Source organism: Salvia hispanica, chromosome 2, assembly GCF_023119035.1.
Source record: "Salvia hispanica cultivar TCC Black 2014 chromosome 2, UniMelb_Shisp_WGS_1.0, whole genome shotgun sequence".
Classification (NCBI taxonomy): domain Eukaryota; kingdom Viridiplantae; phylum Streptophyta; class Magnoliopsida; order Lamiales; family Lamiaceae; genus Salvia; species Salvia hispanica.
The window spans coordinates 38,726,629-38,749,024 of NC_062966.1; the positions used below are offsets into that span (position 1 = coordinate 38,726,629).

The 22,396-nt window shown below is 36.2% G+C and overlaps 4 protein-coding genes across 4 annotated transcripts; 1 reads left to right on the forward strand and 3 right to left on the reverse strand.

Annotated features, from left to right (window-relative positions):
- Positions 1-1,239: 1,239 nt before the first annotated feature.
- Positions 1,240-2,580, reverse strand: LOC125207408. Its single transcript, XM_048106736.1, has 3 exons — positions 2,272-2,580; positions 2,013-2,169; positions 1,240-1,807 (listed from the first exon to the last, which is right to left on the reverse strand). The coding sequence occupies exons 2-3, from the start codon at positions 2,165-2,167 to the stop codon at positions 1,441-1,443; spliced, it is 522 nt and encodes a 173-aa protein (XP_047962693.1). The 5' UTR covers positions 2,168-2,169; positions 2,272-2,580; the 3' UTR covers positions 1,240-1,440.
- Positions 2,581-8,060: 5,480 nt separating this feature from the next.
- Positions 8,061-12,003, reverse strand: LOC125207402 (putative disease resistance protein RGA3). Its single transcript, XM_048106729.1, has 2 exons — positions 11,503-12,003; positions 8,061-10,653 (listed from the first exon to the last, which is right to left on the reverse strand). The coding sequence occupies exons 1-2, from the start codon at positions 11,800-11,802 to the stop codon at positions 8,167-8,169; spliced, it is 2,787 nt and encodes a 928-aa protein (XP_047962686.1). The 5' UTR covers positions 11,803-12,003; the 3' UTR covers positions 8,061-8,166.
- A 1,361-nt stretch (positions 12,004-13,364) lies between these two features.
- LOC125207406 (exocyst complex component EXO70A1-like) lies at positions 13,365-15,224 on the reverse strand. The gene has a single exon (XM_048106734.1). The coding sequence runs from the start codon at positions 15,132-15,134 to the stop codon at positions 13,431-13,433; it is 1,704 nt and encodes a 567-aa protein (XP_047962691.1). The 5' UTR covers positions 15,135-15,224; the 3' UTR covers positions 13,365-13,430.
- Positions 15,225-21,279: 6,055 nt separating this feature from the next.
- LOC125206985 (protein DEEPER ROOTING 1-like) lies at positions 21,280-22,257 on the forward strand. The gene is made up of 3 exons (XM_048106193.1): positions 21,280-21,861; positions 21,965-22,133; positions 22,238-22,257. The coding sequence occupies exons 1-3, from the start codon at positions 21,280-21,282 to the stop codon at positions 22,255-22,257; spliced, it is 771 nt and encodes a 256-aa protein (XP_047962150.1).
- The last annotated feature ends 139 nt before the right edge of the window (positions 22,258-22,396 follow it).

Here is a 22,396-nt window from a genome sequence, read left to right on the forward strand (position 1 = left end):
AATTAAATAAGATTGAGTCTAATAATAAATATTTTGTTCACCATATAAAGTCTTGATAGTTAATTTCAGAATAAGATTACATATGATTAATTTTGAACCAAGAATCTTGGTCTTTCCCGTGACATAATTAATCTCGGGTCAATTTAATTTTAGACAATCATCCGCGAAAACCCCTGAACTATTGAATTACTCCATCCGTTCGTCATTAGGAGTCTCATTTATAGGTGACACGGATTTTAAGAAATGTTAAGAAAAATGAGTAAAAAAAATTAGTGGAATAAAAGTCCCACTTGTATATATTAGTTTTAAATGAAATGTGGGTAGAATGAGTTAGTGGAAGGTGGAATCCTATCACCATTTATTGTAAAAGTGAACCGGGACTCCTATTCGCGGACAGAGCGAGTATTAGAATTGCATGAAGTTTTTCTAAGCCAATTATTGACCACATCTAAATTGTACTAGCAAGTAATTATATTTTGGACATTTAGCAAAGTGACAGATTGGCTATATATAGTTTGGGGGCAGCTAAAATTGAGATGATAAAACAGAGACATCTCTTACAAGTCCACAGAGGCTTTGACAAAGACTTCACAACCCATGATTCTAAAGAACCCTAAATTGTTGAAGCAATTTGTCAAAAGATACTCACCAATAAGCCAAGATGCCCTAATCTTATAGTTTATGGCTGCAAAGAGCACCCACTTTTAAGTAAAGCACAAACACATCATTAAAGAGATAGGCATTTTTCTAGCTTCGTGTCATATGCTTATCCGGTTCCATTCTTTTTAGGATGTGTCTGATTTATTGTGATTGAATTAGTCCGAACTATAAAAAATAGTAAAATGTGAAATGAGTTAGATTTTATGGGACAAATAGAAATGAAAAAATGCCACAATCTTTGTGGGACGGAGGGAGTATTATGAGAAAAAAAAAAGAAAAAGCTAAGACTTATAACTCAGGATTAATTCTATGTTACATGGCTAAACTATCCAACATTCTAACCTAACAACGTACTATGAAACTAAACTTAAAAAGTCAAAAGATCTAATTTTATAGTAATGTATTTGATAATAAATTTTTAATTAATTGTAATTGTAAGAGAATATCATTAATTAGTAAATTTTAATCAAATGGAAGAAAAGAAAATTTAAGAGCAATAAGATAATTAAAGTTAATTACTGCATATTTGGTGAATTAGTTAATGAGGTCAAAATGTAAAAAATAAGACGACTATGAAAATATAACACCAACCATAAGATGATTTAATTAGTAGCATATCAAACTATTGTAAAGTTAAAGATTTTCCATTATTCTAAAACATAGTACTAAAACTAACACGTAAATTAAGCATTTCAACTAAACAACTTAGTACTATTTTTTCTCTTTATTTCTCTTTTTCATCTGAACTATACCAACTTTACCATATTACCCTTAGAAACCTCATTCGCAACCCTCATCCAACCCGCGATACACCGAGGCATCCACCAGGGCTAAACTCGGCATACAACTCTCCGACCGAGTAAACACGCCAACGCCCTCTAGCTCGAGCTTATTAATACTCTCGAGCTTATTAATACTCGGGCTGCACGGCGCCGACTTCGGGCTCTCCAGCCCCTTCCTCATGAGCCTCCCCATGGCCCGAATCAGGTGGGCCGTCGGGTCCTCCGGGGGCCCGCCGGCCCGAAACTTGCTGCAGAAGCTGATGTGCCGGGCCACGGCCTCGTCCGGGCTTATCAGCTTCCGACACCTCACGATCTCGTCCTTCACCGCCTCCGCGCAGAGCCCGCAAATCCACTTCCCGCCATATCTGAAAAAGCCCGAATAACGGTTATTTTTAACAGAATTAGACTCCATTTTTTTTCAAGATTGAATTTTTTTCCGAATAACGGTTTTTTTTAGCAGAATTAGACTCCATTTTTTTCAAGATTGAATTTTTTTCCGAATAACGGTTTTTTTTTTAACAGAATTAGACTCCATTTTTTTCAAGATTGAATTTTTTTTTTAATTATTACCTTTCGCGAATAGTCTCGATGTAAGGAAGAGTGCATTCCTCCGTAAGCCCGCAGCAGGCGCACGTAGCGAATTCCACCTCGGCCTGGCCCGAAATAGTGCTCAAGGGCCCGTTTACAGCCATCACCATTGAATCGTTGATTATACTCGTAGACATCCCTAAAAAAAAGGCAAATTCACAAGCAAAATCAAAACTTTTAAACTGGGTAATTCATGAAATTAGGAATTAAGAGAGGGAGAGAGCAAATTTACAATTTTTACCTAGAAATTGGGGAGAAATTGAAATAAAAATTCGATCTTTATTCTTGTTTTTCTATCGTTCCTTCTCCCACTCTACTTCTTCTAACTCTTCTGGGATGAAGAATGTGTACATGAAAGGCATTCGAGAAAAGGCCCAATTCGATCGAAGAGAGAGAATGGGAAAGATTTCACCTTTTCTTCTCTTAATTTGGCTGGTTCAAGACAGAATCTTTCAATCAATGAATGGGTTTTAGAGATAAATCAAATATTCTTGCTTGGGCTTTATTGAAGTGAAGAGGCAATTTAGAGAGAGGATTGCTTAATGAAAGAGAGATTGGAGAAAAAAAGAATTTTTTTTGTGCATTTTATAGAGAAAAGGGGATCAATGATTGGTGTGGTGTGGTGGGGGGTGGAGGGTGGGGGTGGGGGTACACGTCATCATTGACTGTGTTTTATTTAAAATACATATTTAAATTAATCTTTACAAATTAAACATCAACTAGGGTGCGTTAAAATAACAACACCTAGTAATACTATACTACCATTCCTAACCAATCATTTGTACACATAGACGGATAATCAGCTGCCATGTGTCAATCATAAAAAATGTTCAAAGGTAAATTTTCTCGGCCAATAATATTCAATACACTATACAACAATTTTTTTCTCGACCAAAAATATCAATACACTAGACTGCAATCTATAGATTGTTGTCTTGCGTTTATATAATTGATGTGTAGCTGAAATCACGTATCCAGCAATATTGCGTTTATAATATTGTTGGATACGTGATTTCACAGTGTCACTTTAAAAGATGTTATCATTTTAATACAAACCTATATGGATATTATATGGAACTGATTTATTTTTTTTACCGAAAATTATGGAACTAAAATTGTACTTAAACCTTTGTCAAAAATACGTGTTATAAATTTTTTTTTCTAAAGATAATTGGAGCTAAATTTGATTGCATTGATAACGAATGGGTTTATTATGGAATTAATGATTATGACTTATGGGTATTGTATCTTGTTGAATATTTGGTTTGATCACGAGTTATTTAGTTGAATCTTTACTTAATTAGCTTATTTAAATTAACAACTAAAATAAGAGGATTATTGAGGGACGAAAGTTTCTTGAAATAACTTTGATTGTGTATTTTATATCACAATTATTTTAGTTGAATGTTTACTTTATGGAACTAAAAATAAAATTTCGAAAATACGGAACTAAATTTGGAAACCTTTATAAAAAATACGTTTCACGAAAAATACTCTCCAAAAATAATTTTTCAAAAATATGTACTGTAGTTATTATGGAATTAATGATCGTATCTTCTTGAAAGTTTGATTTGATCACAAGTAATTTAGTCGAATCTTTTTACTTTAATATCGTATTTAAATTAACAAGGAAAATAAGTGGGAAGAATGTTTCTTGAAATAACTCTTTCTATGTACATATTTAATATTTTTATTGAGTGGTCAATTAAGTGAAGAATAAGTTAAGGGAGACTCCATCAATTAAATTAAATAAAATTGATAGGCTAAGGGTTGAAGTAAAAGACAACAGGAACTGGTGCCGTCCTTTTCAATTAATTGATGTATTAATTTTAATGAACATATAAGAAAATTGATATTGAAAGAAAATATAAATTTATTCGTTTATCCTTTGAAAAAATAGTGTATATTAAATAATATGTCGGCATATTTTTGTAGTTCAAGCCTTCTCTTTTCAAAAAGAAACTATATATGTAAAGTCTATTTTGTTTTTCAATCTTAGAAAATATATCCCACTTAAAATAAAGCGTTCAACGATAAATACATATTTATAGTTAATTATCATTTGTTTTATTTTTCAAATTACGATTTACCAATTCAATATAAAAATGTACTATGAAATTTAAAATTTAAATTGATAGCCTCGCATTTAAGCATTAGATCATGCATTTATTATCCTTACACTAATAGGAATTTATTTACGTGGGTTAATCAAATTTCATGTAAATCCAATATTTTAGCTTAATTTATGCATAATCTAGAAGCTTTCATAGAATTTAAACTAGTTGAATTTCAAGTATATTTATTTTATCTTACACATGTTATAGATTACTACTATGAGTTATTTTCCCACTTAAAGCTAAAAAAACGAACTCAACTCATATAAAAAATTTATATAATTTGTATTGTAATGACAAGTACATTGAAAATGATGAATCACGCATATTAATTAATGATTATATAGAATAAGCCAATAGGCTAAGAATGCGTGTATATAAAATAAATTGCATGATCTGAAAAGGGAAATATGTCACAGTCCAACTACGATAAATATAATTAGTCGTAATCGTATGAAAATGAAATAAAATGATAATGACAATTTTTCAATTTTTCATGCACTTTTGTGGGGGTACTCCATCGATCTACTAAAAATTAGCCCTATTAACATGGCATAAGTTTAATAAAAATAGTTAAAATAATATTATTAGAGAATGAGTTAAAACTCATATTAATGTTAGTGATTATTTCAAAATATATTATAAGTGAACAAATTTATTAAATACTTATCATGGGTAGTGATAAAATGCAAACTTATACGTCGTACAAACTCAAAACTCCTCAACACAACTTCAACACAGTTTCAATACAATATCAACACAGTGTAAAATTTCAAGATTTTAATCTTAACACAATATCAACACAATATCAACACAACATCAATCATTGACTATACTATTGAAATTCTGTTGACATTTTCATGTTGATGTTTTTTGTAATCTGTTGACTTTTTCAATAGTCCAAATCATAGTTTTGAGTTTGTACAATATTTAGAGTTTTCATTTGATCACATTCATACTCATCATTAATATAGTTACTATAAATTAAAAGGGTCTATTTTATTATAGGAACTAAAATGACAGTCAATATATAATAAAGTTGTGTAGTTATATTGTGATTAGCCATAGAAGATTTTTATTTAATTTTAATAAAAATAATAAATTAATTATATAATTTAATGCTCAATTTTCTTATATTTTTATCAATTTCTGTTTATATTATAAATGATGATTTGAATCAAATTAAGGTGTAGTATTCACTATAAAAATTAGGCTTTTTAGGTGAATTGAATGTTTTACTACTAAACTTCTAGCAAATAAATTGTTTTATTTGGACTCAAATTATGACAAGTCACATTATAGCTAAATAATATTTTACTAGTTTTTATGTATTCCATTTCTAAATGTTTCACAAAGCAACCAAGTTTCTTTCACATGGCTGTCCCCATTTTCATATTCTCTTGCACGTTTTATTTTGATTGGTTTGTTTTATTCTGCATATAAATACAAATACACTTCTATTTTCCAAGATAATATTATTGGATTTTATCAAATGTTTATCCCCTTTCGATTTTATTGGAATTTTTATAATATACTCTAGAATTTGTTTTTTTAATCGAACTTTCACATCATTCATCAAAAGCACATTATTTATCTTTTTTTAATATTTTGTTTCAATAATAGCAAGAGCTAATACGTATATATTTCCTCAATACTTAATTATTCTTTAAAAATATCTCTACCAAAAGGTTAGATGATGCCCCAACCGAAACCGAAATATTATTGAAATTTGTAGTATATGTTAGGGAAAATTGTATTTTTCCCAATATGTTTACAACTACTTGAATTATTCATTTATTCCAACACCACTCATCCCTCTAAATTTTCCCTAAAGAACAAGCATTAAACTCTTCATCAATCACCACACATAGGTAGTACACATAAATGCAATTAATTTTGAAAAATCTGTCACGCAAGGAAAATAATAATTTTTATACATTGATACTTTTGTGACAAATGTTTGGTTCATAGTCCCCCTAGCTAACTGATTAACTCCACCATTATATAATAATTATTTAAAAAAGCAAAAAAAATAATGTCTGCCCTAATAAAGAGTGGACAAATATACCTAAAAAGGGTGCTTGGGTTGTATTATCACACCCCAAATAAAAAGTCTATTTCTTGTCGTCTGAAATCCAAATTAATATAAACACCTAGACCTACAAAACACCTACATTGTATGAAATCTAAGGTACAAAAATGCAGCTCATTACCTGTTTAATTTGTGCCACATTTATTGGTATGTGACATTATTGATATATTGCGTGTCACATTGCCATTTCCCATTGTACTTGGATTGCCATCATAATTCATATGGATGGAAAGAATATTATGGAACAAGGACATTTTGATATAGTTTTATTATCTTTTATGTGGTTTATATGAGTACAATATTAAATAAGGGGTGTGATGTGGAAATAAACATCCCAAACTATGTTGTTGCATGTTTGTCTCCTTCACGTGATCAGTACGGACAATGACGGATCGAGGTAGGATCGGTGGCCGACTGGTCACTACCGATTCCACAAGGCAACATCACCCCAATCAACGGTGAATCCACATGAGAACAAGAGGTGTATTCGTGCCTAAAATTCATAATAATGTATTGAGATCACCTTATAACAAATCCATCTTTTCTCAGGCTTAAGGGCTTCAATTCAATTCTCAAGTTATAATTATTTATCGCATCATAGACTGAAAAATGGATACGCCGCTGGCTCCAATATTTTGGGATTGGGGTTCACTTTCGTTTTTTACCTTCATCCAATGTCCACAACAATTGCCATGCCGCTTTTGCCTTCTGACCTTCTTCATTGTTCCGACCTCACGAGTTCTATTTCTTATAATGTCGTTAAGGCGAGTTTATAAAATTTACATTATTAAATTTAAGACTAATTTAGTTATTAAATGTTGTACAATTTTAAATTTCATCATGTACAAAAGTAATTTTTATAAAAAATAAAAAAGATATTGTATATATTTTTTCTGATTAAACAATCGATTTAACATATACTCCATAAGATCAACATGCCTAAAGTCGTTACCTGTTTTCTTTGAAAAAAGCAAACTTCTTCCAATAATTTATAATTATAATTTAATTTCTTCATAAAGACGATCAAATGCGTTCATATGAGTCGATAAATGTAATCTCAACCTACGATTAAAATATTTAATATGTATCAAACGAAATCAAATGCTAGTTTGCACATGATTTGAACTTGTGAAATCAACTATAGTCGATATATGATTGAGACTTGTGTCTATAGAATATTAGATAATACAGTTGCAAAATAAATAAAATACTGCCCCACATGTTCAACAGGTTGAGTGTTAGACTAATCACTATATTTATGATTGAGAATAAAATAAGCAAATACATTTAAACTATTTGATCTCTATAATCTCAATCATCATACAAATTATTTATGCTTTCAATCATTCTATAAGCATCTTAGGAAGTCGATCACACATCATAATATTTGGTTTTCTTCTGATTCAAACAATTACGATTATCTAATAAAAATTATATCTATAGGTAATTTAGTATTTCTATGTTAATACTCCCCCCGTCCCGCTTAAAATGAAACATTTAGGAATCAGCACGGGATTTTATGTAATGTCGTTTTGTGAGTTAATGAAGAAATAGTAAAATAAGAAAGATGAAAAAGTAGAGATAGAGTTGTTTCCATTTTAGGAAACGTTTCATTTTTAATAGGACAGAGGAAGTATTATTTAACTAGGTAAATTTGACAATATGAATTTGTTCCATGCCAAAACTTTAATCCTATGGCTAATTCATTTCTCTGTCATTGTTATCTCTTTTAAGTTTAATTTTAGTAAAAATATAATTTTGGAAATTTGTTAAATTTGAGTAAGTTAAGTTAGGAAATTTGAGTAAGTTAGGAAACAATATCAATCAAGCCCAAAACACAAAAGTTTAAACTCACAAACAATATCATTAACAATTTAAATAAACCACACCAAAACAACACACAAATTCTCATTCCTAGTGAAATGCATCTTCAAGAAACTCTAACTTTTGAAATGTGTGCAATCTCACTCCAAAGCTCCCCACTCTCCTTGTTGTAGAGCCGATGGAGCACGGGGCAGCCGTCGATTCGCAGCTTCCTCAGCATCGAGCCACGGAGGAGCGGTGGCAGCGCCTTCACCTTGCCACAATGCGAGATCTTCAAGCACCGGAGACGAGGCATCGCAGCGCCCCCCACGCTCACATCCCACTCCTCCCACCTCTCCATCCTCGAAATCTTCAGCTTCTTCAAGGCCGGGAAGGCCACCGTGGCGCCCCCATCCGCCCGCGCCCCCAACGAGTCGAAATCAAGGCACTTCATAGAGTTCAGCCCCTCCAAATGAAGCGTCACGAGCAACGGGAGCGAGGCCAGAGGAGGCAGAGCCGCGCAGTTTTGGCAGTCTTGGAGGATGATCCTCTGCAGCTTAGCGAGATTCATGATCCATCGAGGCAGGCTCGTGCCCCCGTACGACGTGATCTGCAACGACTCGAGATTCTCGGGCGCCTCAAGCGCCTCGATCACCTCGTATTGGCTGTCACCACTCTTGACCAAAGGGCTGAAGTCCATCTCAAGGTCAGAGAGGTGCGATTTGTTCCTCAGCTCGGCCTTCTTCGCCTCAGCTGCGCCTGCTGCAAACCCGAGCCCCTCGATCTTCAGACAACCGCGCAGATTGTTCAGGCTCTTCAACTCCACAAGCCCACAAGCAGCATTGCTTCTGTCATTCATGATGATGAATTTGTTCAATGTTTGAAGTGAGGCCAACTCTGCTATTCCCTTTGGCAGCATCTTGAGGCTACTAGTCCTGTCGATCTCGAGGTGTCGGAGATTTGTCAGTTTCTCGATTTTCGAGGGCAATCTACGGAGATGATGGCAACCAGAGAGCTTCAAGGTCAGCAGATTATAGAGATCACACAATGTCTCAGGAAGCTCCCAAAATGGATTATGTGACAAGTTGAGGTGTTTCAGCTTGATCAAAAGGCCTATCTCTTTAGGCAGCTCCCCTAGCCGGTTCCGGCTGAAATCCAGCGCCCGGAGGGAGAGGAGACGGCGTATGAAGTCCGGATCAACGCGGTCGAGCTGAGATATGATAGGCGGTGTGTCGTAGAAAGACTGAACCCACAATGTGAAGAGCTTCTCCACATTAGTAACATTCGGGAACTGACTGCCTTCTGCCCGGACCACGGTTAGGTGTCGAGCCCGCTTGTGCGAGGACTCCATCCTCCGTTGGAAATCCGCGTTGAACTCGACGACAGAGCACTCGTTCTTCGCGATATAGTGCGCGAAATCATGGACCATATCATGCATTCTAACACTCACAATCCTATCCCTATCCCTCACCACATCTTGGAAAAAGGACCTCATTGCAAGGGTATGCAAGTAGCCCTGCCCTACTCTCTCGGCCTCCGCCTCGACTGGGAGTTTCCCAGTCGAGGCGGCCATGTAGCCGTGCGCCATCCAGAGCTGCACGAGGTTGCTAGCCTCGATGGCGTGGTCCTTCGGGAAAAACGCACAGAATGTGAAGCATCGCTTCACATTCGAAGGAAGGTCATAGTAGCTCAACATCAAGGGCGGGAAAAGCCCCTCCGCCTCCGCCTCCTCCAACTCCCAAAACTCGCTCCTGAGCACGTCCTCCCACTCTTTCAACGTGGCTTTAAACCTCATCAAACCGGCTATCGCCTTGATTGCAAGAGGCAACCCCTTGCACTTCTCCGCTATCTTCCTCCCGACCTCCTCAAACCTCTCGCGTTTCCTCTCAAGGAACGCGATCTTCTCAAACAAGGCCCACGAATCCGCCACAGAGAGCCCCCCTAGCCGGATCAGGTCGCTACTCCCCATGATCCTCGCCACGCTCTCCTTCCTCGTGGTCACGAGGATCGTGCTCCCGGCCTTCCCCGTCTTCAAAGACATCCAAAGCTGCTCCCACTTCCTAAAGTCCTCTGTCCACACATCATCCAAGACCAGCAAGAACCTCTCCCCCTCCACATAGTTCCTAATTTTAGTAACCAACGTCTCAAGCTCAAACAAGTAAGGGGCACTCCCCTCGATAAATTCCAAAATCGCCCTCGCGATCCGCACCTCGTCGAAAGGGTCGGACGCGCACACCCACACCGCTCTGTCGAAGTGGCTGACCACCTCGTCAGAGTTAAATGCCAGCTGGGCGAGGGTCGTCTTCCCGACCCCACCCAGCCCCACCAAGGACACCACATTTAGGCCTTTCGCTCGATTCTCGCGCCCCAGCAATCGACCAATCAAATTCTCCTTATCCACATCCCTCCCTTCCACCTCGGCATCGTCGATAAACGACGCCGTTTTGGGCCTCTCCAAAGTCTCATTACTCAAAACCTCACTGAAATTGTACCTAACTTTCTCAGCTGCAATATCGGAGAGCCTCTCGTTGATTTTCTTTATCTTCATCGCGATTTCACGGCGAAATGCAACTCTATCGAAACCGAAGCAAGGCATGGTGAAGAGAGATGTCACCTAACAAAGAAGCCAAATCTCAATTTGATAAGACTTTCCCTCTAAAGTTCAAATTTTGATTCTGTTTTCTGATTATTTGCTTCAATTCAGTCTCGAATTTGAAAAATCAATTGGATTGAAGACATAAAATATCCCCAATTCGAAATTAGGGATTTCCAATTTAGGGCTCAATTCATTCACAGTTAGGGACGTCAATGTAGCCCGCAACCCGTGGGCCGGCCCGAATAGCCCGCCAAATCTACCGGATTAGGACTGAAAATTTCTAGCCCGATTAGCCCGCACCCGATTAACCCGCAACCTGTTAGGATCAGACTCGAAAACCCGATAAAATTTCTATCGTTTTATTTGTTTGACTCTAATTCGACACTTCATTGGTTATTTTATAATATAGATTACTAGAAAAATAACTTTCAATTCTATATATTAAATATATAAATTATATATTAAATTTTTATTAACGTAATAATAGATATATAAATTAGAAATTTCAAATTCACTAAAAAATATATTTAAATTTCTAAACATCTTTAAAATTTGTTGACGTTTATGTTTTATTTTGCATAAATCATGTTTATATTTGCATTTAAGTATATATCTCAAATTTATCATAATTAAATATTTTTACATTTTATAAATATAACTAATTCTCACTATTATTTATTGGATTGAACTCATGTTAATTTTATCGGTCGGGGCTAGTCCGAAACCCGAGCTTTTAGGGTCAGGGTTGAACTTTTATAACCCGAAAAAATCACAGCCCGATTAGCCCGCACCCGATTGACCCGAAATTCGGTGGGCTGGCCTGATTGACATCCCTATTCACAGTCGAGAGAGAAAGAGGGATTTTACCTTTCTAGAGCGACGGCAGCCGTCGCTTTCGACTTTCTGCATCGCGGCGATCCATTCGGAGAGAACGTCTTCGGTGTCGTAGGAAACGTCTCTGAGCTTTTCGAGCCAGACTTTGACGGACTCTTCTCTCACCTGACGCTTCTCTGCGTCGGCGATCACTGCTCTGATCGACTCGAATTCGCTCCTGAGCTTCTTGAATTGGTGGCCGACGCCGCAGACGAGGCTGAGCTCTTCGCGAATCTGCTTCTCGAGGATCGTGGCGACCTGCGTGAGGATGACTGTGATGACTGCATCGGACATGGTTGGGAGAGAGAGGGACTGGATTTGGGGTAAAGATTGAATTTTTAAGAGGTGTTTGAGGCTTTTATGTGTTATTCTTGGTGATGTTGAATGTTAGTAACATGAAATTTGAGAGGAAGAAGGTTAGAAATTGTGTGGGAAATTCGATTTTTGAAGAAAATGAGCAAACGAAGGGAGTGATGGAGCAGAGGCGACTCTGTCTTCGTGATTGCAGCGTTATTCAAAAGTCCAATAGTCAATACTCTAATGTACTTGAGAGTTATTCCCTCAGTCGCCGATTAAGAGTCTCATTTCTAAATGACGCGGATTTTAAGAAATGTTAAAAAAAGTGGGTGGAAGAAAGTTAGTGGAATATGGGTCCCACTTGTATATATTAATTTTAAATGATATGTGAGCGGAATGAGTTAGTGGAACGTGGGGTCTCTTTATCATTTATGGTAATCATGAACCGGGACTCTTATTCGTGGATGAGACAAAAATGGAAAAACGGGACTACTTAATACTCCCTCCGTCCCAGATAATTTGGGACACTTTGACCCGACACGGATTTTAACAAATCTAATGGAAAGTGAGTTGAAAAAGTTGGTGGAATGTGGGTCCTACTTTTAAAGTATTAGTTTTATAATAAAATGTGAGTAGGAATGAGTTAGTGAAATATGAGGTCCACTACCAAAAATAATAAAAGTGAAATGAGACAAATTATGTGGGACGGCCTGAAATGGAATATTGGATCGAATTATCTGGGACGGAGGGAGTAGGCAAGAGAGAGTAATGTCTGAGAAATTTCATACCAAATTCCATTTCTTTGTTGTCACCGAAAAAGGCGGAAATAAACGACTTTAAAAATCAATTTGGGTCTTTAAATAATTTTATTTAGCTGACTTCTACTAGCAATAACAAGCTTGAAGCCTTGTAATAATCTAAAATGTTTGGTTAAATTGGAATGAAAGGTTCTAGTTTTCGGACCATAACCCTTGTCTTTCGGGTTGAACTTATACTGTCTTATGGTTCGATTTTGGTTCCATGATTTTCGAACTTTAAAAACTAGTTTCGGCATAAAATTAGAAAAACCAGTATAGTAAAAAATAGGGAAAAAATAATTTGTGAAAGATAAGGGCATACGTAGCCTATTTTAGAAAAAAAAATTGAGTCTTGGAAAAAAAAACAGAGATGCATGATTAAATTGGAATCAAATCTAACAATTCTGATTTTTGAACGTAACCACTATCTCTCTTGGATTAAACCTATGCTAGCTCTATGATCCGATTTAGATTCTAGAATTTTGAAACTATTATGCTTGATTATGAATTAAAAACAAAAAAAAAATATTGAAAATGTGTAAAAAGTTGGGACCAAGACCAACGACATCCCTAGCCTAATCTATGGATCATAACTATAGCATTCAATCATACCAAAAAAAAAATGCCACTTTCACTACATTTGAAATTGGTCATTTGTTTCCTTTTTCCAATTTAGGGTAAAACAATGGAGATATTTGAACTCTAAACCTTTTCATTTTATAGAAAAGGTCTCCATATTATACACATGACGACAGCCAAAAAGGAAAAAAATTGTGGAATTTAAATATCTCCAACACAATATTTTACACATGAATCAAGAATCAAGAATCAAGAATCACTATTTGCAAACAATCTTTGTTGAACTAAGGCCTCAAGTTCCTCAGGCCGATGCTTCATGTTACCTTCAACTAGTAGCCTTGTCTCAGGTTTATTACCAAATTCTTCAATAAATTTTCTATAACGTGGTACCAAAATTTCCGACATACGATGACGAACTTCATTTCTTAGCTGAAGATCCGGAATCTTCCAAAGAGAATGCAATTCATCAACTCTCTTGTACACCTCGTTGAAGCTGTTCAGCCGCCGTTTCACCGCGGCCTTCGATGGCCGCGATCGGAAGCAGCAACGGCTCGTATAGATCCCGTCGCGGCGCAAGCACGTTAGGAACTTTTCGCACGTGGTCGTCTCGTAGCTCACCCGGGCGGACGCTAGGTCGTCGCTCATCTTGGTGATCAGACGTCCCCCGACCATCTCCTGCAGGTCGGGGGACGCCTCGATCGCCTTCAGGACGCTACGGAGGTTGTTCATCGTGAACAGATGCCCTAGACAGGGGTCTTCGTAGCTCCTCGACTTCTTGTCGAGGTTCCTGAGCAGTACTATGACGGTCAGGACCAGGTACTGCTCCAGGAAACCGTTGTTACTGGCGTACTGCCGCAGTTCCTCGTCTGGAACTGCGGTGTCGCCGAAATTCAGTGACGGGGCGGATCTGATCAGCCCCGTCAGCAGGTCTTTATTTTTCACCACTACCTCGATCTGCCCCACCACGAAGTTCGTGGTGGGGTGGACCCCGCCCCGGTCGTCCGAGGCGGCGGCGTCGTGGAGGATGTCGTGCTGAAGTTCGTACTGCATCCTGACGGCGTCGTCTCGGATGAGGGAGTGTGCCTGGGAGCACACGTCCCGGACCCCCTTCCCCGGCGCAGAGGCGAACAGCGCCTCTGCGCCGGGGAGCACCCAGAGGAACGCGTCGTAAACGGCGAGAACCGCCCCCATCGTGTGGTGCGGCTGGTTCCTCTGGCTGAGATCCTCGGCGAATCGGAACAGGAGGACCGCGGAGTCCTTCACTGTTCCGATGAAGCAGTCGTCGGCGGCGGCGGCGTCGACGTCTCCGAAGATCTGATCGCAGAGCTTCTTCTCCCTCTCGAAGAGGATTTTGACGCAGATTTTGGAGATCTGAATCCATAGCTCCATCTTCACCTTGAGCTCGTCTTGGATAAATCTCCTCTGATTGTGAAAATCGCCTCTCAGCTCATCGAAACGCAGTCGTTTCAGCTGAGATTGCAATTGGGGCTTTCGCACGCTCTTGTAAACCCTAACGCAGTCTTCGATTTTCCCGCGAAAATTCAATCTGGCGGCGACGTTTTTGAGAAAATCGGCGGCGTCGGGGCTGACGGCGTCGCCGGCGCCGGCGCCGGCGAGGTAGTCCTCGAAGCGGAAGGCGTTGGCGGTGCTGTCGGAGACGGAGGAGCTCCACTCGGTGGTGGAGGCGGGGAGGGCGGCGGCGGCGCGGCGGAGGACGGCGTCGAATTCGGATCGGAGGCGGTCGGCGGCGGTGGCGAGGAGCCGGTCGTTGGAGCCGCGCGCATTGGCGTCGTGGAGCTTGTCGATCGCCTGGAAGTACTGGCGGATCTCGCCGAGGCCGGAGTCGAAGATCAGCTCGTGGCGCGGCCGCGACCGCCACTGGTTGACAGTGTCGACGGCGGATTGCTGGCTGAGGGTTGCGCCCATGATGTTTGATAAAAGTGTTTTCAGCATTAAGCTGAAAAAATTGGGATTTTGGATTTGATGAATTTGATTTGATGAAAATGTTTGATGATTGAGTTTTTTTTTGGTTAGTGAGAAGTGGTCATGTTTGATGGCTGTGGAAAATTCAAACTCATGAGCTTATAAGTATGTGGGATTAAGTTATTTACTACTTTCGTCCCCTAAATTTTGACACACTTTGACCTGATACGGGTTTTAAAAGATGTTTATGGAAAGTGAGTTGAAAAGGTTGGTGGGACGTGGGTTCTAACTTTTAAAATATCAATGCCAAAAATAATACTAAAAGTGAAGTGTGTCAAATTTTAAGGGACGGAACAAAATGGTAAACTGTGTCAAAATTTGGGGGACGGAGGTAGTAATTAGCATGAGCTTAAATTAAGTGAGTTATTGAAGGACGCGTTTGGGGGAAAATGAAATAAAATTGAATTAGTATATATTGAAATTTGAAGGATACACGAAATCAACACGTAAATATGGGAGATGGATTCATTGATGGTTGACCTAGAAGACTTTGGGGGATGAAGAGAGAGAAGTGTATTTATTGGGGAATTTAATTTGTTTAGGTCCCATTCACCAATAATTTGATAATAGAGACTTTTGTTTTTTTTTTTTTTGATTGGTGAAAAGATTGAGGAAAAGAAAGCATCCATCTAATCTTGGCCTAATCATTAAGGCAAATTTAACGGATTCGAATAGGAGTATTAAACAATGGCAAGATATTTCACTAAAGAAAATACCCCCTCCGTTCCATGTAATTGAGACGTTTTTTTCCCGTACAGAGATTAAGAAAAATTGTGTTAGCTGAGTTAAGTAAAGGGAGAATAAAATGAAAAATGAAAAAGGTAGAAAGATAAAAAGAAAAAAAAAATGTAAGAGAGTAAAGTAAATGTAAAAAAATGTGTTGACTTTTACTAAAAAGAGAATGACTCTTTTACTATGGAACGGGGGGAGTACTACCTTTATCAATGCTATATAGCTTCTCCCACTTGAATAGCTATGTACTTATTCAACTTAAAATGTTAGGTTTATTTGAAGTGAAATGTAATTAATGGTTACAACATTTAAGAAATACTATAAATCAATGAAAATACAGTGCTAAATTTTTCTTAGGTAATGTAGTTGGATGATGAAAAAGAAAACCATGGTAGCTTGCTTCATTTCCTTTTCAATTGCTACATTTGGGCTGTAACTTGTTGATATTGATGATTTAATTTTTATGAGTGGAGAGATTGAAGGCTCTCTATTGGGCTGACATTGAAACACTATTATTGGGCTGACACTGAAACACTATTATTGGGCTTACTCTCTATGGGCTCAGGTCAATTTCATGCCCAAGGCCACACATTATACAAATTATTTTCTTCTCCTTCATTTCATCTTTTAAATAAACTTCCATTAATGTATCAAGATTCAACTATTAAGACATTTATTCTCCAACTATTAAGTTCAAGATTCAAATTACTATGGGCATGAATTTATCGAATTTCCCAATAATACAGCCAACAATCTTACATACCAAACATGATAACTAGCTCTCAAAAGCCCTCATTGGACACGGCCACGGTTCCTTGTCCAAGTCGGGCCTCATTGAAATAGCAATGTTACATGCCAAATAAAAGAACACATCTCAAAAGATCAGTCTATCAGGATAGAGAGCTCGTCTGATCTATAAACATCTATGACGTGTAACAAGTTTCGTTGCACTGAGATTCATAACATCTTCATGCCTATCAAGGAAAATGAACTGTTGCCGCATGTTGTCTAGTACAACTTCGTTGAATACTAATAAGGCCAAGTTGATACAAGAGTACATTTTTGTGCTCAAAGATTATTTAGTATCCAAGATCCAATGAGATTTTCACTATTAGCCACTTTATGGAGGATAGTAGACCACATCAACTTAATCAGCACCCTTTGTTTAAGGTGTTGAAACAGCAAAATATTCCAAATTTGGTAAGTTTTCGAGTTTCAATTGCACCACTTATGGCAATGGGGAGTTGGATTTCTCAAATTCTAGACCATTTGCTAGTTCTACTCATTCTCACATGGCTATGGCTTTTTTTTTCTTTAAACGAATAATAAAATAATGGGGGTGATTTTTTCTTTCTTGAATGGTGTGACTTCTTGAGGTTTCTTTAACTTTTCCTTTTTCTTTAACTAGTGTCTATTTACATGCATCTCGAGGGATATCTGCAAATTCTATATAGAAGCTCAAGGAAGTCTGAAATTGAGAGGGTGACGGTTTGCATGACGTTTAAGCAGTAGTGTTATAGTACTCCCTCTGTTCCACGGTAGTAGAGACGTTTTTTTTTCCGGCACGCAATTTAGGAAATATTATGTCACGTAAGTTAGATAAAAGAAGAATAACGTAAGAAATGGAAAAAGTAGAGAGAATAAAGTAAGAGAAAATAAAGTATTGAAAGAGAAGAAATGTGTTAACTTTAGCTAGAAAATTAAATGACTCTAATATTATGGAACGTACTAACGTGACAAAATATGACTCTACTACTGCGTAACAGGGGATAATACTTAAGAATTAATAAATATATTGTAAATGCATACCATTAATAAGGTAAATAAAATATATTAATAAGTTGTGAGATATCATTTAATAAAGAATGAATAATTATAAAATAAATTAAAAATTATTTTATTGAGATATATATATATAGATACTTGGTGGATACTTTCTCCCACCATCATGAAGTAACATGCCAAACCTAGTAAGGTTTTGATTGGCGGGGACCAAACTTGAAACGTGTTCGAAACAAGTGAATTTTTTCCATTAACTCAATGTAATGAAAAGTGTATTGTAGTTGTCATGCTAAAGAAAATAAAACTTTATAAACAAAAGTATTTTGTGATCTTTTATTGGGATTTAAATAGGATTTATAGGTCACTTAATTATAATTTATACATATATAGATAAGCAATGTTCACGTTTAATTTATCAACATTTTAAGAAAACAATTTAAAATAAAAGAAAGTTCTAATAAAATTATCTAATACTCATATTATTAGTTTTGTTATATTATTATTATTAAAATTCAAAAGGGTTGAAATAATTCAATGATCTTGTAGAGTGGAACCACACACAAGAGCAAGACAGGGATACTCATTTACATTAAAATTGCTAATTTTGCTAATTTTGATGACACATGTCATATCTGGAAATCTAATTTTTGAAGTCAAACCCGACCTCTTGGCACACGTGTTGACATTTAAAGGGAGATTTGGGACACTTGTCGATCTACTATTCGCTCTCAACTTATACTATGAGAACTAATAACTTTAATTTAATAACTAACTAAAAGGAGATGAAATATGAATGCATTATTCCCTTCCATCCAATTATACATTTGAATTAATTAAAGGGACAGTTGACTATTTTCATAGGGAAATTGGTCCCTAATATTATGAACTTTGCTCCGATTTTGATTTTTCCCATGAACTTTTAAATTAGTACCTTAAATCATGAACTTTCAAATTGGTTTGGTATATCTCCGATAATCCAAGATTTTTTTAGGAAATTCCCTAAAATGTGTTCCTAGCGTTTGTGAAAGAGAGAAACAAGGTTTTGTGTTTTAATTTTTGTAGCGTAGCGTCACAGATGTGTGTTTCTAATTAAATTCTTTGTGTTTTTATTAAATTTATTTTGTTTTCTTTATTTTTAGAGTTTTGTTTTGTCAAATAAAAGTAGTATTGTGTTTAATATTCCAAATAGATATGCCAACATGACATTCCACTTATAAGAATGCTGCTAAATAGGATTGAAAATGCTATACAAATTAGCCAGATTTTACACTTGATCCGCCGTGGGAAATACTAAACCAATCTGAAAATTCATGATTTATGGTACTAATTTGAAAGTTTATGGGAAAAACCAAAATCTAAGCAAAGTTCATGATATTAGGGACATTTTTCTATTTTTATACTACTAAAAGCTAGTTATTTCATGAATATTCAATCTAGCAAATTTTACCTTTTGTGGACGTGGAAAATAGTAGCACACGCCTAGTAATCCAAAATAGAAACAACGGTGTTTAATCGTAATCTCATTTAGTAAAATGAATCATATTTCAAGTGACAAAACTTTTTTTTTCTTTATAATTAATAAATTGAGAGTTTGAATCATCCACTTGTTAAATCGATTCACTATTATTGTTATCCTCATGTTAGACAAAAAATATGACTTAAAAGTTAGAAAATTTAGGAGGATTTTATTAGAGACATATCAGATTCTCATGAAGCCATTGATCTTGACCAGCTTGTCAAATAATTAAATGCATAAATATTACCCTATCACGAATTATGATGCATTTTTGTCACGTTTCATTTGATGTACGTATTTAAGTTTAAAATTGCATTGGAATTATGCACACGTATATTTATTAAAAATAAAAAAAATGTAAATCGCAAAGAAATGAAATTAGGAAATTTCTTCACATCGGTATGTGATAACTAATTAAGTAACTAAGTATATTAATTGCATATATTTATTTTGTCAAAAACACAACTTGTTCATAGTTCATACCGTGGCGCCATATGTCTAGGTTCTTTGAATCGAACGAATCGATTAACATTCAACTTTATATTCATATTTTTATAATTATAATTTTATTTTATCAATTTACATATTTTCGAAGGGTATTTAATTTAATAATAGTATTTTTAAGGAGATGTGACTTTTTAATTTCCAAGAATTCTTCGAGAGTGAAAAATTAGAAAAATGAGTGTATACAATTTATGATGGATTTCAAGTTGAATTAGAGTAATAACTAATCAATTAATACTAATCCAATCTATGTGGGAAACTATGTGTATTAGTATATTATATTTGCGTGTGTTTGCGTGTATTTTCCATTTTTGAACTTTGTATAGTTCTTGCAGCTTCTAGGTCTACTCCTACTAAATATTTTATCCCCTTAAACCAATTCTTTTAATTTTTAGTTTTTCTTTAACTTACAAGTTAATTAAATCCAAACACTAATTTATTAATAATGCTTCTTCACACATAGGGCTAATATATTCTTTCGTATTTATTTTTTCTTGGATTAGTGGTGATTAAGGCCTTAATCCGCAAGATTAGGACTTTAGCCCCGTGTAAAATAGGTGGCCTTATGATATATTATGCCTCTCATTTTTCGAGATCATTACACACTAATCTTCACTCTACCTCAAGATTAGCATTAAACTCTTGGATTAACATATAACTATATAAGTATAAGAATTGACCTTGTTTTTGCATTGGGCATGCATTTAGGCATTGAGATTTTAAATTTGATACTAGGTTAGGTTGAGTTAATCTCTTGCCAAAAAGAATTCAAGATTAAATATATACATATATTTTGGAATTTGCACCAATAGAAAAGCAGCTTCATCCCACTAATCTAATCTATAATTGTTAGTGCTAAAGTTCAAATTTCATTGGCTTCTAGGATCTGCTTCTTCAAGACTTTCTTTTTCTTCACCAAAATCTCTACACCCTTAAGAGTAATTCTTGCACAATGAAGGTGAGAGATTGGTCAATTTAAGTATATCTTTTATTCAATATTTTTCATTTCTTATGTTACAAAATGTGTTGTTTTTGTGCAGTTCTTCAACTGGATGCAGAGCAAGTTCAATGGAGATAAGAGACCTAATTCTGTTCCTGTTACAAGTAAGTGTATTTTTTTCTCTTTCAAGATCCAATTTTTATCAAAAGTGTGACATATCATATTGCAAAAGTAGATAATTCACTCTTTCAAGATCCAATTTTTATTTAAATGTGACACATATTCACTCTTTCAAGATCCAATTTTTATTCAAGTGTGAGACATATCATATTACAGAAGTAGATTTCCACTCTTTTGCAAAAATCAAATTTTAATATGAGACTTATCATATTGCAAAAGTAGATAATTCACTCTTTCAAGATCCAATTTTTATTCAAATGTGAGGCATACCATATTGGAAAAGTAGACCAATTCACTCTTTGAAGATCCATTTTTTATTCATGTGTGACATGTCATATTGCAAAACTAGATAATCCACTCTTTCAAGATCCAATTTTTATTCAAATGTGAGACATATCATATTACTATCAAAATAAGAAACACAACATTACATAAAGACAGCAGGTTGGGCTAATCAACTAATGTCTGAAAATGAGTTCTTGACAAATAAACCAAACCTAACACCAATCATCTTTGCAGATCATAACAAGAAAGAGCCACCGAAGGAAGAGTTCAGCGACTGGCCCCACGGCCTACTCACCATCGGGACTTTTGGAAACACAGCCCGAACAGACAGCAAGGAAGAAATCCAAGCAGCAGAGGAGCAATGCTCATCTCCTGATCTCTCAGAATTCACAGTTGAGGAAGTAGGGAAGCTGCAAAAGGAGCTAAAGAAGCTCCTAACGCGAAAGCCAGCTGCTGAGGAGCAGCCGGCTGATCTCCCATTGGACAGATTCCTCAACTGCCCTTCTAGTTTGGAAGTGGACAGGACTAATTCAAACAGGTTCAGCACGTACTCAGGCGACAAAGATGAGGAGGAGATTGATCGGACGATCAGGATCATCCTAGGCAGATGCAAAGATGTGTGTGAGAAGAAGAAGAATAATAAGGCAATCGGGAAGAAGTCCTTAGCCTTCCTTGTCAAGAAAGTCTTTGCTTGCAGAAGTGGCTTTGCCCCGGCTCCTAGCATTCGAGACACTCTTCAAGAATCAAGAATGGAGAAGGTATGTGCCTTAGAAACATGTGTTTCATATGATTAAGATTTTTGGGTCAAAGTTAAGTTGCCATTTTTGGACATACATTGAAGTTGTTTTTTTTGGGATTTAGCTTATGAGGGTAATGCTGACCAAGAAAATGAACTCTCAAAAACCTTCAAGAATGGCATCAAAGAGATGCATAGAGGATTACAGGGCGAAATCCGAGGCAGACGAAGATCAAGAATCGCGCTATGAGGGTGGAGAGGGATCATCTAAATGGGACAAGACTGATTCTGATTGTGAGTTCTGTTTTTGAAATTTGATCATATTTTTTATGTGTTGGAAAAATGAATTATACGTATATATATATGAAGACTAATAGTTATAGTGTTTTTATGTGCAGTTATTGTGCTAGAGATTTAGAATATGCACAAGTTCATCAAGAATTGAAGAGAGAAGGGACTCTGAGGAGATAAATATGGATCATGGGAGATTTATGAGCAAATATTTTCAATAAAAAATATTTATTTTACAAGTTGACATGTATGTGTTCTTCTTGTTG

Excerpts from the sequence above, each read along its gene's own strand:
- LOC125207408 (XM_048106736.1), bottom strand. The coding sequence starts at position 2,167 with ATGTCTACGAGTATAATCAACGATTCAATGGTGATGGCTGTAAACGGG. Across the intron at positions 1,808-2,012 it reads ATCGAGACTATTCGCGAAAG|ATATGGCGGGAAGTGGATTT; the intron begins GTAATAATTAAA and ends GGGCTTTTTCAG.
- LOC125207402 (XM_048106729.1), bottom strand. The coding sequence starts at position 11,802 with ATGTCCGATGCAGTCATCACAGTCATCCTCACGCAGGTCGCCACGATC. Across the intron at positions 10,654-11,502 it reads GCTGCCGTCGCTCTAGAAAG|GTGACATCTCTCTTCACCAT; the intron begins GTAAAATCCCTC and ends CTTCTTTGTTAG.
- LOC125207406 (XM_048106734.1), bottom strand. The coding sequence starts at position 15,134 with ATGCTGAAAACACTTTTATCAAACATCATGGGCGCAACCCTCAGCCAG.
- LOC125206985 (XM_048106193.1), top strand. The coding sequence starts at position 21,280 with ATGTCTGAAAATGAGTTCTTGACAAATAAACCAAACCTAACACCAATC. Across the intron at positions 21,862-21,964 it reads AAGAATCAAGAATGGAGAAG|CTTATGAGGGTAATGCTGAC; the intron begins GTATGTGCCTTA and ends TTTGGGATTTAG. Across the intron at positions 22,134-22,237 it reads GGACAAGACTGATTCTGATT|TTATTGTGCTAGAGATTTAG; the intron begins GTGAGTTCTGTT and ends TTTTATGTGCAG.